Source organism: Pteropus medius, unplaced genomic scaffold, assembly GCF_902729225.1.
Source record: "Pteropus medius unplaced genomic scaffold, Ma_sr-lr_union100, whole genome shotgun sequence".
Taxonomy (NCBI): domain Eukaryota; kingdom Metazoa; phylum Chordata; class Mammalia; order Chiroptera; family Pteropodidae; genus Pteropus; species Pteropus medius.
The window spans coordinates 871,223-898,873 of record NW_024347852.1 but is presented as its reverse complement, the minus strand read 5'-3'; the positions used below and the strand labels follow the sequence as shown (position 1 = coordinate 898,873).

Here is a 27,651-nt window from a genome sequence, read left to right as displayed (position 1 = left end):
CCCCTCTCTTTCTGGGGCTCTGCTCCCCCACGCCCCTCGGGACTACTGTATTTGTTAGGTCTCTGTCTGTCTGGCCCCATCTCTGAGTGTCCCCCTTTGCAGTGGCCCTCATGGAACATGTCAACTGCTCGGCGAAACAGGGTTTCTGGGCGCGCCCATCCGGGGCCCAGGCGGGCGCCTGCGTCTCGCTCTATGCCAACTGGCTGGTAGTGCTCCTCCTCGTCATCTTCCTGCTCGTGGCCAACATCGTGCTGGTCAATTTGCTCATTGCCATGTTCAGGTGAGGCCCTGCCCATTCTGATCTGACGTCACCCAGCATGACTCTTGACTCCAGCGTGACCCTTGATCCCAGCGGAAGAACTCGTCCCCAGCATGATTCCTGATCCCAGCATAATCAATTCTATCTTTAGTTTCTGAACTCTGAGTCAAATCTAGCGCTGGCTTATCCCCAGACCCAGTTAGACTCTGATTCTCTCCCTGAGCCCAGGCTGACTGTTTAAAAAAAATTTTTTTTTTTTTAATTTTTTATTTTTTAGGCGAGGCAACTCTTGCTTGACCTCACAGATTGCAAGGACCTTGTCAGCTTACAATCCCTTATTTTTTTTATTTTTTGCACCTACAGCCCCTGGTCTTCCTAGGTGGTCTCCCACCCAAGTACTAACCAGGCCCGACCCTGCTTAGCTTCCGAGATCAGACAGGATCCAGCTTGTTCAGGGTAGCATGGCCGTAGACGGAATATTTAAAAATTTTTTATTGTGGCAAAATATATATATAACAGAAAAGTGGCCAGTTTTGCCATTTTAAGTATAATTTAGGGGCATTAATTACATTCATAATGTTATACAGCCATCAACACCATTTCTAAAATATCTTCATCACTACGAGGTTGCGTACCCACTAAGCAAGCGATAACTCCTCATTTCTCCCTTCCCCCCATCCCTGGCAACCTCTAATGTACTTTAGAATAGGCAATGAATTTGCCTATTCTAGATGTTTCATATAAGTGGAATCATACAAAATTCGGCCTTTTGCGTCTGGCTTTTTCACTAAGCATAGAGTTTTCGATGTTCATCCATGTCGTAGCATGTGTCTGCACTCCGTTCCTTTTTAATGGCTGAATAATATTCCACTATATTGCTCTAAGACATTTCTCTGTGCTGGAAACTTGGGTGGTCTCCGTCTTTGACTACTGTGAACATACCAGTGCTTTTGAGGCTCTTTTCATTTGCTTATTGCCCATTTGTATATCTTTGAAGAAACATCTATTTAAGTCTTTTGCCCATTTTTAAATTGGGTTGTTTGTCTTTTTGTTCTTGAGTTTTAGTAGTTCTTTCTATATACTGGATATTCAACTGTCAGATATATGATTCGCGAATATTTTCCGCCTTTCCTTTGGTTTTCTTTTCTTTTCCTTTCTTTGATAACATCCTTCGATGTGCAAAAGTTTTAAATTTTGATCAAGTCCAGTGTATCTATTTTTTTCTTCTGTTGCTTGTACTTTGGCGTCATAACTAAAATGCCAAATCCAGGTCATGAAGATTTATTCCTGTTCTGTGGTTTTGGCTCTTATATTCAGGTCGTCGTTCCGTTTTAACTTAATTTTTGTATATGGAGAGGTAGAGGTCCAACTTCATTCTTTTTGCATGTGGAAATCTACTTATGTGGGACTATTAGTTGAAGAGACTGTTTTTTCCCTGCCATAAGGACTTGGCACTCTGAATCAGTTGGCCATTGTATTAGTTTCCTAGGATTTCTCTAACAAAGAACCAAAAAGTGGGTGGCTTTAAGTTACAGAAGCATATCGTCTGACAGTTCTCGAAACTAGAAGTCCAAAGTCAAGGTATGGACAGGCTTGGCTCCTTCTGAAGGCTGTGAGAATCTGTTTCATGTCTCTCAGCTTCTAGTGGACTTCTGGCCTGCATCATTGCAATCTCTTCCTTCACCGTTACACGGTGTTCTCCCTGTGTGCATGTCTGTGTTCAAATTTCCCCTTTTTATAAGGACACCAGTCATACTGGATTAGGGACCAAGCCTAATGACCATATATTTTAACTTGGTTACCTTTGTAAAGGCCCTATTTCCAAATAAGGCACATTCTGAGGTCCTGAAGGTTAAGATTTCAGTACATCTTTGGGGGGACACAATTTGAGCCATGACACTCATCGATGTATGGGTTTATTTCTGAACTCTCGATTCTATTCCATTGGTCGATATGCCCATCCTTGTGCCACAACCACACTGTTTTGATTTTGTAGTGAATTTTGAAATTGGGAAGTATGAGTCTTTCGACTTTGTTCTTTTTCAAGATCGTTTTGGCTATTCAGGGCCTCTTGCAATTCCACGTAAATCCGAGGGTTGGTTTTTCCATTTCTACAAAAAACAAAAAAAAAACAAAAAAAGGCCGTTGGAATTTAGATAGGGTTTGTAATCGAATCTGTAGATTGCTCTCTCTGGGTACTGTTGACATTTTAACAATGTCAAATCTTCATGCTGCTGAACCCAGGCTGACTTTCCACTTATTTAGGCACTCTTTTACATTTCTTTCAGCATTGTTTTGTAATTTTCAGTGTACACATCTTTCGCATTCTTGGTTAAATTGATTCCTAGGTGCTTTATTGTTTTAGATTCTATTATAAATGGAATTGCTTTCCTAATTTCCTTTTTGGATTATTCATTGTAGGTGTAGAGAAACATGACATTTTGTTGTTGTTGATCTTGTATCCCGCAACTTTGCCGAATTCATTTATTAGCTCTAGTAGCTTTCTTGTGGTTCTCTGAGACTTTCTATATATATAGAAGCATTTCACCTGTGAATAGAGATAGTTTAGCTTCTTTTCCATTTTGGATGCCTTTTATTTCTTTTTCTTGTCTTATTGCTCTGGCTAGAGTTTCCAGTACAGTGATGGATAGCAGTGGTGAAACTGGGCATCCTTGTGTTGTTCCTGATCTCATGGGAAAGCTTTTAATCTTTCACCATTGAGTACGATGTTAGCTCTGGGTTTCTCATGTTGAGGAAGTTTTCTTCTATTCTTACACTTACTTTTCTAAAGTTTTTTTTTTGTCTTTGTGTCGATTAAGATGATCATATCATTTTTTTCCCTTTGTTCTGTTAATGTGAGGTATTACATGAGTTGATTTTTGTATATTAGACGCTGCTTGTGTTCCTTGGATAAATCCTGCTTGGCCATGGTGTATAATCCTTTTAATACGTTGCCGAATTAGGTTTGCTGGTATTTTGCTGAGGATTTTTGCATGTATATTCATGAAGGATATTGATCTGTAATTTTCCTTTCTTGTGATGTTGATACCATGGTAATGCTGGACTCGTAGAATGAGTCAGGAAGTGTTTTCTCCTCTCGTTTTTTGGAAGAGTCTGAGAAGTATTGGTGTTAGTTCTTTTTTAAATGTTTGGTAGAATTCACAAGTGAAGGCATCTGGTCCTGGGCTTTATTTTGTTGGGACATTTCTGATTAATATCTTTACTTGATATAGGTCTTTTGTGACTTTCTATTTCTTCTTGGGTCAATTTAGGTAATTTGTGTTCTAGGCTTTTTCCCATTTCATGTAGGTTATCTATTTCGTTGGCATAAAATTGCCGACGTATTTTCTTATAATCATTTTTATTTCTGTAAGGTTGATAGTAATATCCCCATTTTTATTTCTGATTTTAGTTTTTTGTGTCCAGGCTGACTTTGGAACCTGACTCCAACCTCCATTCTAATTCGTGACACCATCCAAAACTTGACCTCTAACATCTGACCCTTGGCTCTCCTAACCTAACTACTAATTGCATCCGTGATAACCTCTGACTTTATTGATTCTGACATCTGCCTGCTGCCTTGGACTTCAAACATATTGCCTGACCTCTAATCTTGATCCATTGCCCCTCGACCGGACTTTGACTTCTGGTGACCTCTGGCGACCTCTGGTCCCTACAGCTACACCTTTGGCAAAGTACAGGGCAACAGCGACCTCTATTGGAAGGCGCAGCGCTACAGCCTCATCCGGGAATTTCACTCTCGGCCTGCGCTGGCCCCGCCCCTCATCATCATCTCGCACGTGCGCCTCCTCCTCCGGCGATTTCGCAGGCACAGGGCCAGCTTGCCGTCCTCCCCGGACCTTCAGCATTTTCGTGAGAGCGGGTCATGGCTCAAAACTCAAGGGGCGGGACCTGGAGAGGAGGGAGAGCGTGGATAGGCTGGGGAGGATGCCCGGTAGCACCGGTGGGCGGTGTTTAGGCTGTCAGGGGGCGTGGCCTGGGAGAGCGCACTCGAGGTTTGGGGCGCGGGAGGCTGGGTCTGGGGGGGCGTGGCACGAGAACGGGCCGGCCCTTCGACTCCCGACCCTGCCCTCTAGGGGTCCACCTCCCTAAGGAAGCCGAGAGGAGTCTGTTGACCTGGGAGTCGGTGCAGAAGGAGAATTTCCTGCTGGCGCGCGTGAGGGACAAGCGGGAAAGCGACTCGGAGCGTCTGAAGCGCACGTCGCAGAAGTGAGTGGGGCCTGGTCGCGGGCGGGGCGTTTGGCCCCAGGGGCGTACCCCGCGACGGAGTTTGGGCTTGCAAAGCACTGAGGAGGAGGCGGGGCCTGAGGGGGCGGGGCCCCAGAATCTGGGAGGAAGGCGGAGCCCCGGGGGCGGGGGTCCGTAGGTAGGTGGGGCCGGCGGGCTGCTGGCCCCGGCCTGAAGCCCTGGTCGCCTAGGGTGGACACGGCGTTGAAGCAGCTGAGACAGATCCGCGAATACGAGCAGCGTCTGAAAGGGCTGGAGCAGGAGGTGAGGCCGCGGGCCAGGCTGCGGGTTGTGGCTGGGGTGGGGCCGATGCCGTCGCCAGCTGGCGCCCTGACGTGGCCCCTGCTCCCCAGGTCCAGCACTGTAGCCGCGTCCTGGGCTGGGTGGCCGAGGCCCTGAGCCGCTCTCCGTTGCTTCCCCCGGGGGGGCCTTCGCCCCCCACCCCTCCTGGGCCCAGAGGTCAGTGTGTAGGCTCCACCTGTGTGTGTCGCCGGCCTCTGTCGCTGCTTTTGTGTCCGATTTCCAGGTCTCTGTTCCCGTATCTCTATTTTTCTCTTTCGCTGCTCTCGCTTTGTCCCTGGTTCACTCTCTCGGTCTCCTTTGGGCTTTTCATGGATCTTTCTCCCTCTTTTTGCCGGTCCCCCATTTTTTCTGTCCTCTCTATTCCCACCACCTGTTCTTTTTTCTCTTTCTCCCAGACTGAGTCTTGCCGGTGGACTTCAGATGCCCATATGGGGAGTTTTTGCTCCCAGAATAAGGCCTAGCTGGTCCTGAACCCCCTGCACCTGGTGGCCTTGGCCTTGAGGTGGGCCCCATACCCACGGACTAGCACCTGGGTCACTGCCGGGACCACCACAGGGAGTGTCATCCGTGCGACCCACAGCAGGCCCAGCCCCTCCTGGAACCAGCCTCACTCTGGGTGGGTCAGCGTCTGGAGCCCTGGCATGGCCTCTGAATGTCCTGCCACAGCCTGCTGGGCGGGAGGCAGCCACAGGGTCCTGGGCGGTACAGGGACCACAGACTCCATCCGCAGCTCCCCACACTGGGGAAATAAAGCCATTTTAGAGGAGTGGGGTCTGGATGCTTGATTCTTGGGGAACTGGTGGGTCTCTAAACCTTTTCAGGTTGGGGGCTGGCGCTGGGGGTGGGTTTGGGGTCCTCGGTCGGTTTGCTGCTGTATTTCAGATATTTCGGGGTCCATTCCATCCCCTCAGCCCCACTGTTCCCGTCTGACTCAGGCCCGGTGCCTTTCATCTGCACTATTTTGAGGGCTCTCACTTCAGTGAGACAAGAACCCCAACCATCTGCACCCCCCTTTTTCCTACTTTCCAGTGGAAAAAGGAGTCAGCGATAAAAGCAAATGACTTCGCGGCATGGGGGTGGGCGGGCGCTGTGTACATCTGCTCTGGCAACAGGAAACAGATGATGCAGATTTGAGTAGATAACTGCATATGTGTCTTTAAAAAGTCTAATTAGTGGAAAATTACAGGCCACGCATGCATGGAATTGAAGCAAATATGCATCATTATACATGCAGTTTAACTAAACAACCTATAACAAACTAAACTGGTAATGACAAGGCCGAACTGACAGCAATTATTAGTTAAATAGCAAGAAAGACACCAACAACCAACACATCCAGAAGTCAAAACCAAAACATCCTTTCTCCAAATTGGAGGAGTTCCAGCTCTCTGCTACTTCGGGCACAGAGCGGTTTTGAAACATTGCCAAGTGTCGTGTGGCAAGCAGATTCCTCTGGGAGACGCGGAATTAGTTCTCACAAACCCGAGTGGTGGTGATAATAGTAACGGTCACGACGGTGGTGGCAGTGTCAGTAACAGCTGACACGCACAGGGCACCATGCGTCTGACATTGCGCCAAGTGCTTCACGCCAGTCACGTGGATTAGTTCTCATGACGACCAGGTAAGGTAGGAACGAACGTCTCCATTTTGCAGAGAGGTAAACGGGCACAGAGAAGTGATTCGCACGAGGTCATACGGCTAGCAAGCGGCCGAGTGTGCACAGAACCCTGGGCGTCTGGACCCAAAGCCCTTGGAAAGCACTAACTCGTGCTTGGAGATGTCAGATGCCACAAAGCCCTGGGAGCGCACTCAGCCCGCACGCCGTGTTTATCGCTGTTGAAATATCTGTGTGACAGGAAGACTCAGGTCCGGTTGATAGGATAGCAATCTGACACGAGTCATCAAAATGGAGAGTTACACCCTCTCGCTTCATTTCCGCACAAACCAATTGGGAAACCAAAAGTCCCTTAATCGAAGGAGAGGCTGGGTACGCTTGAGGAATCACCCTAAAGTACTGCTATACGTTTATATTTTAAATCTTCCCTGCCGGTACATTTTTCCTCTATGAACCTACTTCCCTTCTCCGTTGCATAGCCCTCGTGGTGTGTAGCCTGACCCCTCTGCATGACAGTTGGTGACTACAGAGGAAAATTCTCCATCCGTCTTGGTGCTGTGATTTTGGAAGCCACACAGAGCTTAACTGGGTCATTACAAAGGTGGAAAATATTCCCTCTTCGGAGTGATGGCAGGTCACCATCAAGGCCGGTGGCTGGGTGTCCAGTAACCGAGAGTGGACAGCGTAGGCATGACCTACTAATCTCAGGTCCTCTGGAAGGGCTGCTGAGGCGTGGGACATCTGTGACATCCACTGGCTGGAGATCCATCCAGGTCCCCCAACATGTCCGCTCTAGGTCTCAGACGTGGGGCGGGATGCGTCGCCATCAGCAGAATATGTAAGCCATAAACTAGCAGGTCATTTAAAAGAGAGGTGTATTTTATACAAAAGGAAAACTCCAGAGAGAGTCTGCAGGTCGTCAGAGGAAAGGAGGTGGGAGGAAAGACTGTGGACCCAGGAATGAAGGCACTGGGTGACTGCAGGTGAAGTAACTGGGAGCTTAAAAAGGCAGGTAGGGCTTGAGGAATTGGAGCCATAAATGCGGCTCAAAGCTGCAGCCAAATCTGAAAACGGATTTGAGTTTTAGGTTTTGCTTCTGTGCACCAAAGACTTAGACAAGGCGAAAGGCTGACACTCGAATTCAGATTGGATTTGAGAGCACTGTGGGTATTGGACATATGCTTTTGTTTCTTTTGGATAAAGACCTGGGATTAGGTTCGCTGGGTTGCATAATAAATAAGTGTACGGGTAACTTTACATGAGACTGCCCGACTCTTTCCCATTTGCATTTTGCGTGTCCACCAGCAGTGCACGAGAGAGGTCCAGCTGCTCCGCATACTCATCAGCACTTGCTATTATCAGTGATTTTCCTTAGCCGTTCTCATGGGTTCATAGCGGCGTCTCATTTTGGTTTTAATTTGAATTTCTCTAATGACTAATGATGTGGAGCATCTTCTCATGTGCTCATTGCCATCTGTATAGCTTCTGTGGTGAAGCATCAGTTCAAATCTTTCATCTATTTAAAAAGTGAGTGAGTTGTTTTCTTACCATTGCATTGTAAAATTTAATATATTCTGGATACTTCTTTATCAGGTGTGTGTTGTGCAAATATTGTCCCTCAGTATGTAGCTTACCTTTTTATTAATAGCATCTTTTGGGTAGCAGGATTTTTAAATTAACAGTAAAATTTTATCCACTTTGTCGGTTCACGCTTTTGCTGAGAAATCTTTAACTAACCCAAGGTCACAGAGGTTTTTCTCCTCGAAGATTTATAGTTTTAGGTCTGCAATCGATTTTGAGTTCATTTTTATATAGATAGTAGTGTTAGAATCAAGGCTATTTGTTTACTTTATTCTCCATTGAATTATCTTGGCCCCTTTGTTGCAAATCAATTGACCGTATATGTGTGGGTCTTTTTCTGGGCTTTCTATTCTGTCAAGTCCATCTATGTGTCTGTCTCGTCACCAACACCATACTGTTTGGATTATTGTAGCTTTATACTAAATCTTGAAATCAGGTAATGTAAGTCTTCCAATTTTGCTTTCCCTTTTCAAAATTATTTTAGTTATTCTTATTTCTTGGATTTTCGATATAAATTTTGGAATCTGATTGTCGATTCTTCCAAACAATCTGCTGGGGGTTCGTTTGGGGTTGTGTTGAATCTACAGATCAGTCTGAGGCAACTGGCATCTTAATGGTATTGCATCTTCTGATCCATGAACATTGTATAGCTCTTAATTTTGTTAGGTCTCCTTTGACTTCTGTCAAAGATGTTTATGGTTTTCAGTATACAAATCTTGCACATATTTTTGTTAGATGTATTCCCATACAATATACTGTTGTATATGATACTATTTAAAAAATTTTAAAAATTTCTAATTGCTTATTGCTAGTGTACAGAAATGCTGCTGATGCTTTTTTGTATACCGATCAAGTATTCTATGACTGCTAAACTCATTTAATTCTAGTATAATTTTTGCAGATTCTTTGGGATTGTCTAGGTATACTGTCATGCTGTCAGTAGAGACAATTTTATTTTAGTTTCCAATTTGTACTTTTTTATTGTAGTAAAATCCACATAAAATAAAATTGACCATTTTACCCTTTTGCAGTGTAGAATTCAGTGGCATTTAGTATATTCCCAATGTTGTAAAATCACCCACTATCAAGTTCCAGAAGTTTTCATCACTCCACACGGTAATCTAGTATCCGTTAAGAGCTCGCTTCTCATTCTCTTTCCCGCCCCCTCTCCTGGCATTCTGCTCTCTATCTGTATGGATTTGCCAGTCCTGGATATTTTATATAATTGGGATCATAAAACGTGGTCTTTTGTGTCTGACATTTTTCACTTAGCGCAGTGTTTTCAAGGCTCACCCAGGTCATATCAGAACTTCATTCTTTTCCACGGCTGAATAATATCCATAGTATGGAAACATCACTTTTATTTTATCTGTTCATGAATTGACAGACATTTGGGTGGTTTCCGGTCGTTGGTAATTGCGAATAACGCTGCCATGAACGTTCATGTACAGGTTTTTGTTCAAACCCGTTTTCATTTCCTTTGGATGTTTAAGTTTTTGAGGAGCTGCCAAATTGATTAAAAGGCCAGCGCGTATGGGCATTTCACGCTCCTACCGCAATGGGATGCGTGAGGCTCCGGTTTCTTTCAAATCATGCCGACGCTTGTTGTTTTCCCATTTTTTTTTTTTTTTCGCCATCGATATCCTGGTGGGTATGAAGTGGTATCTCCTTCTGGCTTTGATTTACGTTCCCCCAACAGCTTACGATGTTGAACTTCCTTTCACGTGCTGGTTGGCCATCTGTACGCCTTTGGGAGGAATGACCGTTCAGTGACCACCTCCGCTGCTTGTGTTGCGTTGCCTGCCACTCACAGTAAACTGAGGACGGATGGGCCTTGAATGAAGGCCACAGTGAAGGCCCTGCTCTTCGAGTCACCCTCCTGGGGACTGTCTGGACTTAGACATTTCGTAAGTTAGGAAAGACAGACCGTTGGCGTTGCAGCGTCTGACCACGAAGGAGATCCAAAAAGAGGGTCAGCCTTCAGGGATCTCGGAGGCAGTGTCTCCCACGGGTGAAAATGTCACTCGAGCTGATGATGCAGTCCCTTATTCACACCTGTTCCTCGGTCCACGGCCCCCAAGAAGAAAAACGCACCTGAATTCAACCGATGAGGCTCACAGTGGGAGAGAAGGAGCCGGAGCTACCTTGTGAGGCAGAGGCCTCCGGGCCAGGTCGCTGTGCCATCGTTGTGGCTAACACTATCGAGTGTCCGATTGGTATTGATATTTTACGTGTTCAGACTGCGACTGTCCCATAAGTGTCGGGATTCTCCCACCCAGGGACTGTGGCTTGTGCTGTCTTCTCCGTGGCAGTCTGCAAACGCAACGCAGAATGCCCGAAGGGGAAGGGGAGCTCACAGGCTGAGTGACGCCCCAGCTGCCAGAGGCCATTTCCCTATGCAGCAGCGCCACCTGCCTGAGGCAGCCACCAGGCACACAAGGCAACCTTGCTATGGGAGGGAAGGCCTGACCCTCGTGAACCCTCCTCCCCTTGCCTCTCCATTTTGGGGTCCATCGGCTCAGCCTCAACAGCCTGTAAGGTCTGAAATGGTCAAACGTAAGTGGCATATTAAGAGCGCAGGTGGCCGGTCCTTGTGTCACGGGTTCTGCGATGGAAAAGTAGCAGCTGCACCTTTGCAAGAAACGCTGTCCCCCAGTCCACTGCTTGGAGCAAAGCCGCGGGCTCAGTGGGGCCCCTCCATCCTCAGAGGTCCCCACAAACGCTGGGCCTTGCTCGCTGCCGGCTGGTGGCGTCCACTGGGGTGTGGCAGCCGACCAGCCCCAAGGCCACCTGCCCAGTCGGGTATCGCGTGGGACTTTCTACGTTCTCTTGACATCTGATATTATTGATTTGGGGAAGAGTTTCCTCAAAAGTCAGTTAAAAACATGTTTCTGACTCTACCTACCTTCCTTCCCTCTCCGGCCACGCACCATGGTCTGGCAGTTTGGTGACTGAATGTGGGTGCTTCGACTGCGGCTTCCTCTCAGCTGCCTCCTGCAGGATGACAGACCAGAGAGGTGAGGAAGCTATACAAAAGTTAAATATTTTGCCTCCTGATCGTTCCTGGGTCTCCTTTCTTTCTGCTGGACAACTTGGTGGCAGCCTGGCCCACAGCAGGCCATGTAGGGTGCTCAGACTAAATTCTGGTTCAGCCACCAGCATTCTCTTCTTGGCCCGACGGGGCCCTTGGTTAGGGGTTGGCAAAGCTCGGCCTGTGGGATAAATCTGGCGCTTCAGCTAAGAATGGTTTTTGCATTTGAAAACAGTTGTGAAAAGCAAATAACAAAGAAGAGTATGCAGTGGAGATCACACGTCCCGAAAAGCCAAAGATATTTATTATCTAGTCCTTTATAGGAAGATTGCCGACTCTTAGGCGCAACTACTTGCTGATGCTACCGACGTGACCTCACTGAGCCAATGTCACGGTGAAGGTTAACAACAGACTCACCCACCCGTCCTGCACGACCGGCCTAGCAGGGCTCCCTGTTCCACCAATGCCCATGGCAGGGGGCCCGCATTCCCCAGGACCACCGATCGTCCCACCACCGAGGTCACCTCGCATATCCCCGTTTGCCCCTCCAAGCTTGTGGGAGCACCTCCGATCGGGGGATGTACGTCTCATGCCAGCACCAGCATCCACGAGGGATGAGAAGCATCTCGCCCGACGGAGGACTTTGGTTCTTTTTCCACCTCAGTCCCTCAGGGGTAGTGTGACCTCAGGGCTGTTTTTTTCTCTTCCCTGAGCTTCCTCCAACAGCCACTTTCTGAAAGGAAGGTGAGAGAAGGGCCTGTCCCTTGCCCCATCCAATATTAATAAGGGCACGGGGACTTCTCATGGCACCTGGCACAGTGTCCTCCGTGCCAGGACTTGTTACCCCCAACCTTACACAAAACAACTTAGAACTGGAGCTCTATGTCAGGGGTCCCCAAACCCCGGGCCACGGACCGGTACCAGTCCATGGCCTGTTAGGAACCAGGCCGCACAGCAGGAGGTGAGCGAGCGAAGCGTCATCTGTATCTGCAGCCGCCCCCAGCACCAGCATCACCGCCTCAGCTCCGCCTCAGGTCCTCAGGCGTTAGATTCTCATAGGAGCACCGGTCCCTGGTCCAGAAAGGTTGGGGACCGCTGCTCTATGTGATTCGGAATGCATCGTCTACACTGACTTTTCTCTTACCCCCGCTGGAAGCTTGGTGATACTGGTTCCTGGTGGCCGGCCCGTCCTGGCTTTCGGAGGTGAGGGTGAGAGCAGGAGGGGGACCAGGCTCACTCCAGCCAGTTCTGGTTTCTTGAGCTGGGTCATTCCAGACCCTGGGTCCCTGGAGAGGAAGAGAGAAAGCAGGAGGCCAGGAGGTACGGGTCTCCGTGGGAATGGCCTGGGGGCCTCTGCCTCTGCCCTTTCCAGGGCTCTCCAAATTAAGTTGTAGAAGCCATTACATTGGGGGTGTGGGAAGAAAAAATTAGAACTACTTCTATCTATTTTTTTTTTTAACCAAAAGAAGCAAAACAAATTAAGCTTTACTGATATTAAGTATGTAGGATGACTTTAGTTCACATGTAAATTTTCTGCAAACGTTGGGGATATTTTCTCAAAATGTTGTCCTTGATAGTGGAGTGTGATAATGTTTGGGTCCCTCCGAGGTAAAGTCAAGGTGTGAGAGCAGGGAGATTGGAGACGTGACTGAGAACTAGAGTCGGGGGTGGCAGGGGCTGCCACTGGGTCTCGCTCACCTGGGGAGCTCAGGAGAAGGGTTTATGCCCAGGATGCCATTAGAGGGGGTATGGCTTCTAGAAGTCGCCTCCGTCCTGAGCCGCCCTCAATTGGTTTGACACTTGAAGAGGCCTGCGCTGTTACCTCTCCCACAGACGACTCTAATAATCTCCAAGTTCTCCCAGATTTTCCAGTCCCAAGGCCACAGAAACAAGGTGACCCAAGTGCGTAAGGCTCTACCGAAGTGAAAAGGGACCAACAGCCAGCTACAGAGGACACGCATGCCGGTGCCGTCCTAGGCGTGCTACCCCCCTCAGCCATCCGGGTGAGACCACAGTTATTGGACAGATTTAGTACAGTCGCCAGTTACCTAGATTTGGGGGTTGACACGCATTCTGGACTGAGGGATCCCGATGGCGACGAAGTTCCGCCACAGTTTGGCTAAATTCCAGGACAAGGAGGGGCCTAGAAACTCCGTGTCTGCATCCCAAAGGCAGAGGGAGGTCGGGGTCACCTGACTGGACGCCCGGTTCGCCAGAGGTTGGCGATTTGGGGGTGTGGGGGGGCCACACACAGAAAGAACACTACGCCAGGCCTGAGCGAGTGTCCCAGAGGGCTGATTTATTGACCCACGGCATGGCCGCAACCGGGCCCAGCCCGAGAGGTCCGCCGCCCACCGATCCGGTTCGGCAGCGAGGACAGCTTCAGTCTCTATGGTGACCGGAAGTTGGTCCTGGAAAGTGCTGCGCGGCCGTCGGGCCAGGAAGGGGCCCCGCTTCGCGGGGAGACGGTGCGCTCGGTCCGGCCCCGCGAACAGCGAGTTGACGTCTTCTTTGGGGTTCTCCAGCCTCGGGGCAGAGTGTCCCACTTAGCAGAACTGGTACTATTCCGGGACGGCAGAGTTCCCGCGTGGCCCATCTTCTTCCAAGACCCAATAAGTGACGTCACCGGTTGCTAGGCGAGTCTCCCTCGCGCTCCTGCCCTTCTGTTTCCTCGGAGCCAGAGATTTCTGTGGCTAAATGGGCATCAGCGCCCTCGCCAGGCGTTGGATGGCTTTGCTCCTCGGAAGAATGGCTGGTGTCAGTAGATTCTTGGCGGAACTCTTCCGAGCTTTCTTCCTTGATCTCCTGGCCTAGGTTCGTGCCGCCCAGGATCATTGAGGCCGGGATCACCTGCTTCCAACTGGGTGCGCCCGCACTCCTCGTGGAGAAGGCGGACGTCATGGAGGAGATGTGGGGCAGGCTGAACCATGACGAGCTCTGGCTTTGTATGCTTATGTCCCTGAGCGGCGTCAGGCTGAACCTCTTCGCGGAGGTCTCCCTGCGTCTGTCCTGGGTCGCCACGTTCAACGTCTCCAAGGGGCGTTTAGGCCACGGTAGGGACGTGCTGGGCACCAAGGGTGTCTTTTTGCACAGTAGCTTTCCAAAGGGGTCAGTGACGATGTGGTCCCGGAGGAACCACCACTGGCGAAGTGACTGGATTGGAACTGGCAGAAAGGTGAGGATGCCGAGGAAGGTGGCCCAGCCCAGGGCGCTCTGCGGGTAGGGCTCTTTGACTTCCTGGCTCTGGATGGGGGGGGGGGGTCCGGGGTGGGGAGGATGAGGTGGGGGAGGGGTTTAGTCCACAGTGACTCAGAGGATCAGATGCCCGAGGGCCGGGAAGCTTCTTAAAGGGACAGTTGGAGCCCCGATCTAGGGTCCTATGGGGTGGGAGATCTGACAAAGGGTCCCCAGAGTGGGGGCGGGGTGCGGGCTCAGGGCGGCTCACCACGCTGCTGTTCCAGGCGATGTAGTGGGGGGGCGTCCTCTGGTAGAGATGGATGAGGCAGATGGTGAGGAGGGCCAGCAGCCCGGGCAGGGTCACATAGCACCATAGGAAGGTGTAGAAGGACCATATCAAGTGGCCCAGCTCGCCGTACATTTCTTCTCTGAACCTGGGGTGGGAACCATGGCACGGACACCTGGCAGGGAGCCCTCTGGTTCTCCAGCAAGTCCTCAAAACGTAAAGGCTGCAGAGTCGCGCCAGGCCCTTCCCGAGGCTGAGCCCCTTGTCTGGACTCTGCGTGGGAATCCCCGAAGCCAGGGGCCCTCTGCCTCCGGACGGGCCCATGCGGCTAACGCAGGGGACCCTGAGACCCCCCAGCTTCTGACTGCGCGTCCGTCAGACCCCACCACTGGCCCCGGATCCCTCCCTCCCCGCTCCCTGCTCTCAGCTGCACCCCCCTGCTGTGGGGGGGGGGGCCAGGGGGCAGGTCATGACCCAGAGACCTGGGCCGGACTCCCTGGCTGGGCGGGCCCGGGGCTTGGACATCACCTCTTCGCTCCGTAGACCCAGGCCAGGCCCACGTTCTGGAAAGCCACGATGACGACCAGGATCAGCGGGACCAGGTTCTGGTCCAATAAGGACATTATGTAGCTGCCGGCGTGGCTGGTGAAGATGATGCTGCCCAGGAAACCTCCCAAGCAGACGAGCACTAGGGCAGAGGCAGGTTGGGCCTCAGTCGGGGGAGGGGGCGGCAGGACACGCGCCCCAGAGCTGGGGGGCGGGGCGCGGCGGCCGGGCGAGAATCCACAGCACCTGACAGCACGGAGAGGCGAGTCCTGAAGACCGACATGGAATTCTGCAGGGGAAAGATGATGCCTTGCGACACTCTGATGAAGGTCCTCAGCTCCGTGATGCACAGGGTCAGGAAGAAGAGGATGGCCCAGAAGGAGGTCCCGGGGAGCAGCGAGGCGGCCTGGGAGAAGGCTGCGAACGCCAGGCCGGGGCTCTCCATGAACTGCGGGCGAGAAGGGCTCTGAGGCTGGCGGGCCTGGGTCCGGGGAGGGTGCGGCGACCGGCTGGCGGCGTCTGTCTCAGGCAGGCGGAGGACAGAGGCGCAGAGCGGTGGGGCGCAGGGCCCGGCGCCGGGCGTTTGCCTTCGGGGCTTCGCGAGCCTCCCCTGCTGCGGCCTCAGTTTCCCCCTCTAACAGACAGGGGTCCTCGGGTTGGTGTGGGACTTAAAACACGGCGACGGCCTAGCAAAGCCCCCGCTACACTCAAGCGGTGGTGGAAACGTGATTACAGCCATTACCTGCCTCAGAAGATGCTCAGGTGGCCCACATTTCCCAGGGTCCTCTGGGGCCTTTGGGAAGCACCCTCCCGCCCCCACAGACACACCTGTTCTTTCTGTGCCTTGATGCTGCAGGATGGGGCGAAGTGGATGACCTGGTACTTGAGGTGTCCGGGGAGGCTGTCGATCCAGTCCAGGTAGACCAGGGAGGGCGAGGGCTGGAGCAGGATGTCTTTAGGCGGCTTGGCATCCTGAGGCAGCACCCCCTTGTCTATGAGATTCATCATCTCTGAGACACTCCTGAAGAGGAAGTAGAGGCAGGGAAAGGGGGTAGAGATCGCAGGCGCCTCCGCTCTGCAAACGAGGGGGACTGAGGAACGTGGGGTTGCCCAAGGTGAGTGCGGCTGAGCAGCAAGGACACGGGGACAGGGACACCTCAGGGGCAGATCATTCGTGCTTCACAAGGAGTTTGTCCCTTTGCTTTAAGTTACTGAATTGATTTGTATACATCGGATCATAATATTTCATCATCATGCTCTAAATGACGACAGGATCTGGGCTGACGCTCCGTTTTTTTTATTCCTGTTATTTTATATCTGTATTTTCTTTCTTTTTCTATCAGCTCCCGAGAGGGAATTGCTGAAATTTCCAAACGAGGATTACGGATGTATCTGTTTCTTCTTTAGCCCTGAAATTGTTTTCCTTTATTTTGAAACTCTCTTATGAGGTACGTAAACATCGAGATACCTCAGTCTTCCTGACCCTCTGATTATGATGAAATGTTTTTCTTAACCTCTGGTATTACTCGTTCTTTGTTTGATATTCGTATAAACTCACGACCTTTATGATTATTCGTTCGCATGGCATATCTCTCCATTCTCTGACTTTAACCCATCCGCGTCTTTATACAGGACATCTCCCATAAACAGGATACGTGGGACCGTTGCATCATCTCGTCTGAATCACTGCCTTTTAAGTGGGGTAATTATTTAATGTAATTATCGATGTGGCTTTGTCTATGCCTCCTCTCTTCCGTTTCTCTTTGTCTATTCTGTTCTCTTTTCCTCCTTTTACTACCTCTTTTTTGGTATTTATCAAATAATTTTTGGGGGGGGTTTCATTTTCTCTTCTCTATCGCCTTTTCAGGTGTACCTTTTATTATTTCGTTTTTTTGGTGATTACGCTAGAGCTGTGTTGTCTAATAATACGGAGACCACTAACTAACAAGGTGTGGTTGTGAGTCCATGAACTGTGGCTCCTGTGACTGAGGAAATAAATTTTAAAGTAAATTAAATTTTTATTAATTTAAAAGATGGGTTAGTTATCGTGAAACTTACAAGTGTATCTGGAAGAACTTGGGTGTGTGAAACTACTTTCTATTTATTTATTTATTTATTTATTTATTTATTTCAGGCGAGGCAACCCTTGGTTGACCTCACAGATTGCAAGGACCTTGTTATCTTACAATCCCTTATTTTTTTATTTTTATTTATTTTTTACACCTATAGTACCTGGTCTTTCTTGGTGGTCTCCCATCCAAGTACTAACCAGGCCCGACCCTGCTTAGCTTTTGAGATCAGACGGGATCAGGCTTGTTCAGGGTGGCGTGGCCATAGACAAAATTACTTTTTCAACTGTCTGCTTTTATGAAATCTAAATAGAAACTCAAACCGAATCATTTCCCATCAGCTTCAAGAATTCCTTTTAGTATTCTTTTGGTAGAGATTTGTTGGCGATGAATTCACTCATCTTAATTTGAAAATGTCTTCATTTCTCTTTCATTGTTTAAGGATTTTTTTTGCTGAATATAGAACTCCAGTTGACAGATCCTTTCCTTCAGCATTCTAAAATACTTCATTTCATTGTCTTCTGATGAGTTAGCCATACTTCTTATCACTATTCCACTGTATGCAATGTACTTTATTTTTAATTTCTTTCGACATTTTCTATATATATATATTTGGCTTTCAGAAACTTAAACACGATGTGCCCAAGTGTGATCTTTTTTGTATTTATCCTTTGGATTTTCTGAGCTTCTGGGAACAACGAGATGATGTTTTTAATAAAATCTGGAAAAAAATTTGTCCACTATTAAAAAAAATTTTCTCCCTTATTCTCTCTCCTCTTCTCTGCAACTCCAACTATACACATAGTAGTTTTATAAGTCACTGATGTTCTAGTTAAGTTTTTCTCATTTTTTCCTCCCTGAGCTTAGCTTTGTATAACTTCAAATTAACCGATCCTGTCTTCTGCTGGTTCCTACCCATATTAAACACATCCAGCGAAACTATGTTTTCATCTACTTTTTAAGTTCTAGAATTTCCATGGAGTTCACTTTTAGGGTTTCCATATCTTTCCTAAAATATCCCCATGGTCTTCGTACATTGTATTTATCTTTTCTATTAAATTCCTTAATGTATATATAATGGTTGTTTTAAAGTTCTCTGCTAATTCTAACGTGCGGATGATCTTTGGATTTTTCTCTTGGCTATGGGTTGTTTTCCTGTTGTTTTTAATCGCTAGAGACTTTTATATAGAGAAACAAAGGAGCAGACATGTTATTTGTTTTATTTTGTTTAGCCTCAATGAATTTAAGCCTTTTATTTCAACAGGCAGCTAGGATGAGTGCTAATTATTTAGATTTGTCTAAGAGTTGAGTTGGGCTGAGCTGGGGCTGGGTGACAGTTTCAATTAGTCACGTTTTTTTTTTCTCTGCCTTCATACAGGACCGAGAGCTCGCTTTGCCCTTGAGCTGTGCCCCTCAACTTTCTGCAACCCCAGCAGGGAATAACTCCTTTGAGGTCGTCATTATTTGACTTAGGGTGGGTTGGATTGTAGTTTTAGCTGTTTTGGGTTTATCTTTGTAGTCAGCTCTACTAGGGCCAAAAATCAGAGCACTGTAAAGCTGTGCACGCTTCCTCTGCCTGCTATGCCTATTTCCTTCTGCCTCTGCCTCCACACAGCTCCTGGTAATAGAGTAAGGAAAAGCGATTTATTTGTGTGTCGGGGGCTTTTCGAGATTCCGGTACCTATTGGCAGCCTATACTGACCTTAAATACTTGGGTGGTACCTTCTGATCTGTGGGAAGTCTCTTCATCCATGACAGGCCTGCTCCTCCGCCCACATGTGCCCAGATTAGGCACTTACCCCCAGATTCTAAGGTGCTCGTGGCTCTTTGCTCACCTGCGACAGGCTCATTGCTCTCTAGGATTTAGCCATTGCTCTTCAATAACTTTTTAGAAATAAGTTTTTATTTTTCCGTGATAGTCAACATACACTATATTATTAGTTTCGGTTGGACAGCACAGTGGTTAGACATTTCTATAACTTACAAAGTGGTCCCCGGATGAAGCCAGTACCCATCTGACACCATGCAATATTCTTACAATATTACTGACTATGTTCCTTCTGCTGTACTTTACACCCCCGGGACTATTTTGTAACTACCGATTTGTACGTCTCGATCCCTTCGCTTTTTTGATTCCCCCAAACCCTGGCCCCTCTGGCCACTGTCCAAATGTTCTCTGTGTCCGAGTGTCTTTGTTCTGTTTGTTTGTTTTGTTCTTGGGGTTCCGCGTGTGAGTGAAATCACGTGGCATTCGTCTCTGTCTGTCTGTCTGACTCCCCTCAGTACCCTCCAGGTCCATCCACGTTGTTGCAGATGGCAAGATTTCATTCTTCTTTTGAATGGCCGAGTCATAGTCCATTGTATGTGTGTGCCACCTCTTCTTTGTCCGTGGACGCCCAGGTGACCGCCACACCTTGGCTACTGTAAATAAGGTTGCAGTGAACATACAGATGCACGTGTCCCTTCAAAGCAGTGTTTGGGGCTTCTTTGAATAAATACCCAGAAATAGGATCACGGGGTCCTTTTTTGTCTGTTATTATAGCTTCTGTTTTAAAGTCTGTTTTCACTGGTATAAGTATTGCTACCCTAGCTTTTTTGTCATTTGTTTCTATTTTCATAAAATATCGTTTCGCATCCCTTTGCTTTCAGTCTGTGTTTGTCTTTCGATCTGATGTCAGTCTCTCGCAGGCAGCATATGCGAGGGTCCTGTTTTCTTCTCCATTTAGCCACCCCGTGTCTTTTGATTGGGGCATGCAATCCATTTAAAGTAATTGTCGATAGATATGTATTTATTGCTATTTTATTATTCATATCCCTTCTTAAAGAAATCCCTTTAACCTTTCTCGGAGTACTGGTTTGGCGGTGACAAACTCCTTCAACTTTTTCTTGTCTGGAAAGCTCTTGCTCTTCGGTAACTTTATAGGAAAATATGATTTTTATTTTATCCATTTAAAGAATGGCCATTGCCATGGAAGCATGGACTTTTGCACCCTTCAACATCCTAACAGAAAGAAAAAATTCCACCTTGGAGCTTCAAAACTCCCAATGCCGGAAGGCACCCCGGACCCAGAAAATCAGAATCTCGGGGTGAGACTCAGACATAAGTGTTTTCTAAGGCCCCTCAAATTACTCCAGTGTGCAGCCTAGGCCACTAACCACTGATCATGGCTCAGAATGCTGCAGCAGCCTCCTCCGTGAGCTAAAGCATTGATTTTGAAATCTCCTTTCCGCCATCTGAAATTTATGGAAACCCGTGGACAGTCACGTCTCTGAGCCTATCTTCTTGTCTATAATGTGGTGGCTATTAGAATATTCCTTTTTTGGTGTTTTCTCTGAGTTATTAAGAAATACGATATTGTTGTTGTTGTTGTTATCATCATCATTATTATTGGAGAGGTTTGAGTTGAATGGCCCGTGAGCCCGGGGAATTGCTAAAGTAGGGGGAGGGGACCTCTGCTTTGACCCACGAGGCTGTGATCACTCACTTCTTAACACAGGCATGGCCACTGGTGGTGGTCCAGAACCCCAGCACTATAAAGATGATGGACGTGGCTAGCAGCGAGGTCACCAGGTTGACCATGGCCAGCAAGAAAGCCACCTGGACGTAGTTGTTGCCTCCGGCCTTGTAGGAGATGTTGATGATGATGCCCAGGCCCAGGCCCAAGGAGTAGAGCACGTGGCCCCCGGCCTGACGCCACAGGTCCAGCGAGGCCCAGGCAGAGAGCTGTGGGTGGGGGCGGGAAGAGCAGGTTCGGAGTGGGCCCAGAGCGGGGAGGCTGGCACAGCAGGAAAGAGTATGCGGGGGAAGGAGGTGGGGAGACGTCCTGGGGAGCTGCGGGAGGGAGAGGGTTGGGAATCCCCGGCCTCACCTCTGTGGTCACCATACGTCTGAGGCCGACGACCGCGCCTTCCAAGAAGAGACCTCGGATCAGGAGGCAGAGGAGGATGATGTAGGGGAAGAACACCAAGAAAACCAGGATCTGTCCAGGTGGGTCAGGACAGAAACCGGAAGTCAGGAGCAGTAGGGAGAAGACAGGCAAGCATTAGCGGGGGACCGCGGGTCAGCGGGAGTTAGAGAGGTGGAGGGTGGCCCGGGTGTGACGTGAGGGAGCCGGGGAGGGTTCTGCCGGGGGGACACCAGTAAGTTGCTTAGGGGTGAGGTGAGAGACCACGAATGCAGATGGCTTTTAAACAGTGGGGCAGTTGGACATCACTGGTCCATGGGCTTTGGTTTTATGGCCTATGTGTGAGTTTAAGGATCGAAACTGCAAAAGGGAGAGGAGCCAGCGGGGCGAAGGCTGCCAGGAAAGACCGCACAGGTGAAGGCGGAGGAGAAGAAATCGAGGGGGACTCTGGGAGAAAGTAACACGGTTCATAGGAATTTTAAAGATGGTTTTTTTGTTGTTTTTTTTTTTTGGTCTGTGATAGGTGAGGTAAGCCCCTCCCCGCTCAATGTGCCTCTACTAAATCTTTAGTAAAATCTGCTTCGGTGCGAGTGGTTTATCTTGGAGGCACTGGGGAGAAGGTGAGGTGAGCCTCGGGGGACACACAGGGCGAGAGCCGATTGCCGGCACAGAGGGCAACAGTAGATGCCGGCAACGTTAACTAAAACCATCTAGTAAACACACTGAAATGAACACTCCGGGTGAGAAGGGACGGATTGGAAGTGTGAATTGGAATAAAATACTGGAAGTGGGAAACTCTGGAAAGGAATCGGTGCCAACTGGCGCCTTTATGGATAAACAGGCCCTGTCAAAATGCAAGAAGGGGGAGGACACAAGGCGTGGGGAGGGCGGGCGGGGCCGTGGTCTGGTCTAAAGGTGCCCGATGGTCTCCATGTGCCGTGACACGGGGACGCGGGATGGCGAAGAGGGAGGCGGGTCGACACGAGGCGCTCCTTCCTGCCACGGTCGGGGAAGAGCAGTTTTTCTGTGAGAGGAGAGGTTGCCACAGCTGCTGGGGTGGGGAGAGTCCGCCATCTTCCCCACGACCCCCGACGGAGATGCTGTGTGGCCACATGTGAGCTTGTCCTCTGGGTGGGCGGGAGGGTCACAGGCATTGGAGAAGAGAGGGCAGCCGGAAGGGGTTGGGTGGTGTTGGGGCCGGGAGCCCGAGGATCTCTGGGTTCGCGAAGGTGACGTGGAGGTGGCATCGGCGGACAGGGTGGCTTACCGGCATTGATGTCTTCAGCCCTGTGATCATGGTTAAGGCGAGCAGGGACCAGGCTGCGAAGATGCCCAGGGTGAGTTTCAGGACGAGGACCTGGATCCCTTCATCAATGTGGCCTGAGGCATACAGGATGCTGTGGTACCAGAAGTACTGGTGGGACACAGTCTGAAGGCAAGAGAGGTCTGCGGGGACCCAGGCACTTAGGACCACCTCGCCCGGTGCCTGCTCCCCTCTTCCCCTCCTCCCCTTTGACTCTCACTCCCGGTCTCTTGCTCTGTGGTGCCCCTGCCTCCCTCGGCTCTCCCGGCCCTCTCTCTCCCTCTGCTCACCGGTGACACTGATGTTCTTCAACAGTGGACAGTGGCTCCAGGGCAGGGGATGATCGAAGGAGTGGCCCAGGTAGGAGAGGCTCCAGGCGAGGATGATGCTGTTATACAAGCTCACCAAGATGCACACCTGTGGGTGGACATAGTGGGCCTGAAGGGCGGGGTGGGTGGAGACAGGGGACCTGGGGACCACCGCGGGGGAAGCCGGGATGCCTCTGGGCCAGGCCCCTCATTCACCAGGACGCTGGAGTAGCCTATGCCGCCTAGCCAGGGCATGAGATGCTTCCAGACCCGGATGTTGTCCGAGCGTAGCCACTGTCCCATGATCAGCTCCATGTACAAGAGGGGGATCCCAAACAAGAGGAGCATGAAGAAGTATATCAGGATGAAGTTGCCTGAAGAAGCGAGCCCAGAGCTGTGCTCAGGCAGCCAGGCATTCTGGCCTCCCTCCTCTTTATCCCTTCCGAGTCTGGATTACATCCTCCCCTAGGACCCAGGAGCCTAGACTCCCATCCCAAAAACTCTTCCCTTAAACTCAGGATCTGGGTCCTTGGCCCTACCTCCTCCATTCTGAAGACACAGATAAGGAAACCGCCACATGCTGCCTAGCCCCATGGAGAAGGCAACCTGGATCAAGATGGTCTCATTTCTTTTCATCAGAGAAAAGTATTGGGTCTTGCTCGTGGGCTTCCAAGCAGGGGACGTGGAAGTTGCAGGTTCTGGGGGGACCTCTTCTAATATATTTTCAAGGGACTTCATGATTCTCTTCTGACAGGTCCACTAACTTCTGAGGGGACCCTGCAGTCACCAAAAACAGCAGGGACATGTCTCAGATGGCAGACCGTAAAACTTTACGACAACAAAGATTTCAGAGCAATGAGGGCCAGAATTTAGATTTTGGCCTTTCTCACTAGTTACCGACTTTGGGCAAATAACTTCATCTCTTTGAGACACAGCTATTTTTTTTCTCATCTTACAAGCACGGGAGAATTTCAGAATATTTCACATCTGTTACAGCGTGAGCACCGACCCATCAGATTGTATAACAACTTATGCTGTAGAGCATTGTCAAAAAAAAATAATAAAGCAAACATCTGGAAATGAGTGGATCCCAAAATCTGGGTGTGATCAGGGGAAGGGAATAAGAGAGCTTTCCAAAAACTACTGCCATTCCAGGGTGATGACACACACCCGAGGCTGTGTCCTTTGAGGACACAGCATGATCAAGTGAGATTTATCCCGGGAATGCAAGGCTGGTTCGACATCTGAAAATTAACATAACATAGCATATAAGCAGGATAAAGGACAAAACCATGTCATCACATTTTTGAAGAAAATGACAAGTCGATAAAATTCGTATGGAAATTTGAGGGGCCCAGAATGGTTAAAACAATCATGAAAAAGAACAATGTTAGAGGACTCACACTTATCAATTTTAAAACTTACTACAATGCTACAGTGATCAAAGCCGTGTGGTACTGGCATAAGGGTACACATGTAGACCAATAGGCTAGAACAGAATCAAGAACCCAGAAATAAGCCTTCGCGGACATAGTCAATTGATTTTCAACAAGGGTGCCAAGGCCATTCAATGGAGGAAAGGAAACCCTCTTCAACAAGCAGTGCTGGAAAAATTGGATATACACACAAAAAAATACTGAAGTTGGACCCTTCCCTTACACCACATACAAAAACTAACTCGAAATAGATCAAAGACCTAAATTTAAGAGTGAAAACTATAAATCTCTTAGAAGAAAACCTAGGGGCAAATATTCATGACCTTGAATTTGTCAGTGGTTTCTTAAATATGACTCCAAAATATGTCCTTTTGTGCATCCAAAGATACTATCAAGTGGATGAAAAAAGTAACCATAGAACAGTAGGAAAATATTTTTAAGTCATATATCCAATAAGAGTCTGGTATCCAGAATATATAAAGAACTACAACTGAGCAACAAAAAACCCAAACGACTCAACTGAAAATGGGCAAAGGACTTGACTAGACATTTCTTCCAAGATGATATACAAGCACGTGAGAAGATGCTCAACATATCTACTCATTAGGGAAGTGCAGATCAAAACCACGTGACGTACCCTTTCACACCCACTAGGATGGCTATAATAAAAAAAAAAAAAAAAAAAAGGAAAAGAATCAAGTCCTGGTGAGGATGTGCTGGGAAGAGCGTAGAATGGTGCAGCCGCTGTGGGAAACTCTTGGGCAATTCCTCAAAACGAGAAACAGAATATGACCCGGCAGTTCCATTTCTGGGTATTGACACAAAAGAATTGAAAGCGGCGACTCAAACTGATATTTGCACATCAGTGTTCATAGCCACACTATTCACAGTAGCCAAAAGGTTGAAATAACCCGAGTCCATCCAGAGACGAGTAGATAAACAAACGGTGGTCTAGCCAGACAATGGAACAGTATCCATCCATAAAAAGGAATGAAATTCTGATGCATGCTATAAGATGAGTGAATTTTGAAAATGTTAAATGAAATAAGCCACACACAAGGACAAATATTGTGTGATTCCACTTATGTGAAATATCGATTATCGAATTCATAGAGACAAAAAGTACATAAGAGGTTGGAATGATCGCTTACAGGGTTTCCGTGTGGAGTGATGAAAACGTTTTCAAATTAGACAGAGGTGGTGGTTGCACGACATTGTAAATGTACTAAAGGCCCCTGAATTTTTCACTTTAAAATGGCTAATTTTATTTTATGTGAATTTCATCTGAATAAAAGTTATAAAAAGTGAAGGCGAAATAATAATGCTATCGCACAAACAAAAGTTGGGAGGATTTATCATCAGCAGACCTGCACTACAAAAAATAATACAGGGACATCTTTTGGTTGAAGGAAAATTATCCCAGTTGGAAGCAGAGATACGCAAGGGATAAAGGACACCTAAAAGGTGAGTATGCGGACAAATGTAAGAGGCTATTGACGGCCTAAAGCAACGGAAAGAGCAACGCGCTGTGGGGTTTATAACGCGTAGAAGGAAAAGATTTTAGAACAATGACAAAAAATGGTGGGAAGACTAGGAAGAGAGGGTGGCTTCCTTCAACTGATAGCTAACACCGCACTCAGTGGTGAAATACGAATGCTTTTCTCTGGAGGCTGGGGACAAGGATGTTCATGACCGCCCCTCCTATTCAATGCTGTCCTGGAGGTCTTGCTTATTGCAATAAAGCAAGGAGACCAAAAAAACTATGAAGACCATTAATAAATAAATGTTTCCTTATTTGAAGATGATATGAGTATATACGTGATTATATATGTAAAGAAGATCTGCAAACTACACAATCTTAAAAGACACCGTGATTTAAAATGTTTGCTCCCTTTAGATTTTAGGAGGCATAGCCAATCCTATAAATTGGATATCGTCGTATTCTATATGAATATTTTATAGACGTGTATTTCTCATAATACAGATAAGCACAGATAATTGGATATTATCTCTATAATGTGTATCAGATATTGTTATATATTATATATAGGATATAAACATCTTAATCTAGTCTATGAACATGTATATGTATTTCTTACAAATTGGATATTACTATAGAATATATATTATATAGTGACAATATCATTAAATATAACATAGTCTATAAATATATGTAGCATATACTTTATGAACGTGTCTGTGTTCCTTTCGAATTGGAGAGAGATATGTGTATAGCTCTCCATTATATCATAAGCATTTTCCTATATAATAAAATATTCTTTTAAAATATGATTTTTAATGGCCACTTAGTAGTCCAGAGTCCTTACGTGAACCTGACCAAGTCGACCGTTCGCTGCAAACCTCCCGAGGGGCCCGACAGCCCTATTTGGTCGGCCCCCAAGGCCCTTCCTGATCTGACCAGTTTCCGACCTCTGCGCCCACCGCCCAGCCCCTTGTCACCCTTTCAAGGCCTCGTACCTGCAATTCGCTCAGCGGCCGATGCTCCCTCGGCCTTCAGCCCTGGGAGGTGTCCGGCCAGGTAGCAGCCGCCTGGGATACCTGTCCCTGTCACCAGTGCGGCGCCTCCTGGATCTGCGCGCCGGTCCTTCTCCGCCTCGGCTCCCTCTGCTGCGTGGACTCTCCGCCAGGCACTCGGGGGACGCAAGGACCCAAGGAGGTCGGCTGAGAAGCTCTGATCCAGACCGGGGAGCCCCCTGAGTCCCCCTCGGAGCGAGTCAGTGAAGGACGAGCCTACACCATGCCAGCCCCGCCCGCCGCAGCCCCGGCCACCTGCCTGGGAAGGCGGCGCCTCCACCACCTGAGTGCGGGCGACGAGAAAGGGGGGTGGCCAAGGGGCGGGCGAGGTGCGCCTCGGGCCTCCTGCTCCGCCCCGCCGCCGGCGCTACCCGCCCCTCCCCTGCTCCTCTCCCCGTTCTCTCCTTTCGCCCCGCCTCAGGGCATCTGGGCCCCCAAATCTGCGGAAAGGAAAGGAGGTGAAAAGGGAGGCTCGGAGGTCTGGGTCCAGAGGCGGAGGGGTGGTGGCCAGGGGAACCGACGCCTGGCTCCCCGAGAGGTCAGGAGCTGGGGGCCACAACTACTGCACCCCTCTTTACCCGCCGCCGACGCGCGAGTCTAGCGAAGACCGGTCGCTTCTGCAGGCACCTGTGGGGCGGGAGGCGCCGCGCGCGCGGACGAGGGGCCGCGGGGCCGGGGGCCGGGGGTCGGGGGTCGGTGGGCCGGGGGTCGGGGGGCCGGGGGCGGACTGAGGATTGCGCCGCAGCCAGAAGGCGATTCAGGCAGTTCGCCCCGGAGATGTTTGCCCCCTTCCCGTGCCGGGCCCCGCCCGCCTCCGGCCCTGGGCCTGCCGATTCGCGTTTGCCGGGCTCCGGCCCCAGCTCCCCGAAGGGCGCCAGCCTCCCTACGACCCCCAGCGGAGATGCGGGCTTTGCTGAGCAGCACAGTTCACGCCTTCCCGCTCCTTCCCACCTCACCGTCTCTGACTCCGTGGTTTTAACAAGTTGATTCTTTGGGGAGGGTCCCTGGGGTCACGGGCTATCCGGCAGATTGGCCCTTGCAGTGGGGAG

The 27,651-nt window shown here is 49.2% G+C and overlaps 2 protein-coding genes and 2 pseudogenes across 2 annotated transcripts; 1 reads left to right on the top strand and 3 right to left on the bottom strand.

Annotated features, from left to right (window-relative positions):
- The first annotated feature begins 74 nt into the window (after positions 1 to 74).
- Positions 75 to 5,576, top strand: LOC120615562 (transient receptor potential cation channel subfamily M member 4-like). Its single transcript, XM_039878701.1, has 6 exons — positions 75 to 280; positions 3,939 to 4,132; positions 4,357 to 4,489; positions 4,699 to 4,771; positions 4,861 to 4,966; positions 5,206 to 5,576. The coding sequence occupies exons 1-6, from the start codon at positions 111 to 113 to the stop codon at positions 5,208 to 5,210; spliced, it is 681 nt and encodes a 226-aa protein (XP_039734635.1). The 5' UTR covers positions 75 to 110; the 3' UTR covers positions 5,211 to 5,576.
- LOC120615583 (uncharacterized) lies at positions 614 to 732 on the bottom strand (annotated as a pseudogene).
- Positions 5,577 to 13,328: 7,752 nt separating the features above from the next.
- On the bottom strand, positions 13,329 to 26,926 carry LOC120615561 (orphan sodium- and chloride-dependent neurotransmitter transporter NTT5-like). The gene is made up of 12 exons (XM_039878700.1): positions 26,546 to 26,926; positions 23,171 to 23,408; positions 22,848 to 23,005; positions 22,614 to 22,740; positions 22,288 to 22,466; positions 20,985 to 21,095; positions 20,601 to 20,839; positions 15,875 to 16,067; positions 15,293 to 15,494; positions 15,029 to 15,188; positions 14,483 to 14,648; positions 13,329 to 14,280 (listed from the first exon to the last, which is right to left on the bottom strand). The coding sequence occupies exons 2-12, from the start codon at positions 23,367 to 23,369 to the stop codon at positions 13,660 to 13,662; spliced, it is 2,355 nt and encodes a 784-aa protein (XP_039734634.1). The 5' UTR covers positions 23,370 to 23,408; positions 26,546 to 26,926; the 3' UTR covers positions 13,329 to 13,659.
- LOC120615582 (uncharacterized) lies at positions 17,267 to 17,385 on the bottom strand (annotated as a pseudogene).
- Positions 26,927 to 27,651: the final 725 nt, after the last annotated feature.

Bases quoted from the DNA above. Each gene is read 5' to 3' on its own strand.
- LOC120615562 (XM_039878701.1), top strand. From the start codon at position 111: ATGGAACATGTCAACTGCTCGGCGAAACAGGGTTTCTGGGCGCGCCCA. The intron at 281-3,938 runs GTGAGGCCCTGC...TGGTCCCTACAG, and splicing joins TTGCTCATTGCCATGTTCAG to CTACACCTTTGGCAAAGTAC. The intron at 4,490-4,698 runs GTGAGTGGGGCC...CTGGTCGCCTAG, and splicing joins CTGAAGCGCACGTCGCAGAA to GGTGGACACGGCGTTGAAGC.
- LOC120615561 (XM_039878700.1), bottom strand. From the start codon at position 23,369: ATGAAGTCCCTTGAAAATATATTAGAAGAGGTCCCCCCAGAACCTGCA. The intron at 20,840-20,984 runs GTGAGGCCGGGG...CCCCACCCACAG, and splicing joins GACGTATGGTGACCACAGAG to CTCTCTGCCTGGGCCTCGCT. The intron at 15,495-15,874 runs GTGTGTCTGTGG...TCTCGCCCGCAG, and splicing joins TCAAGGCACAGAAAGAACAG to TTCATGGAGAGCCCCGGCCT.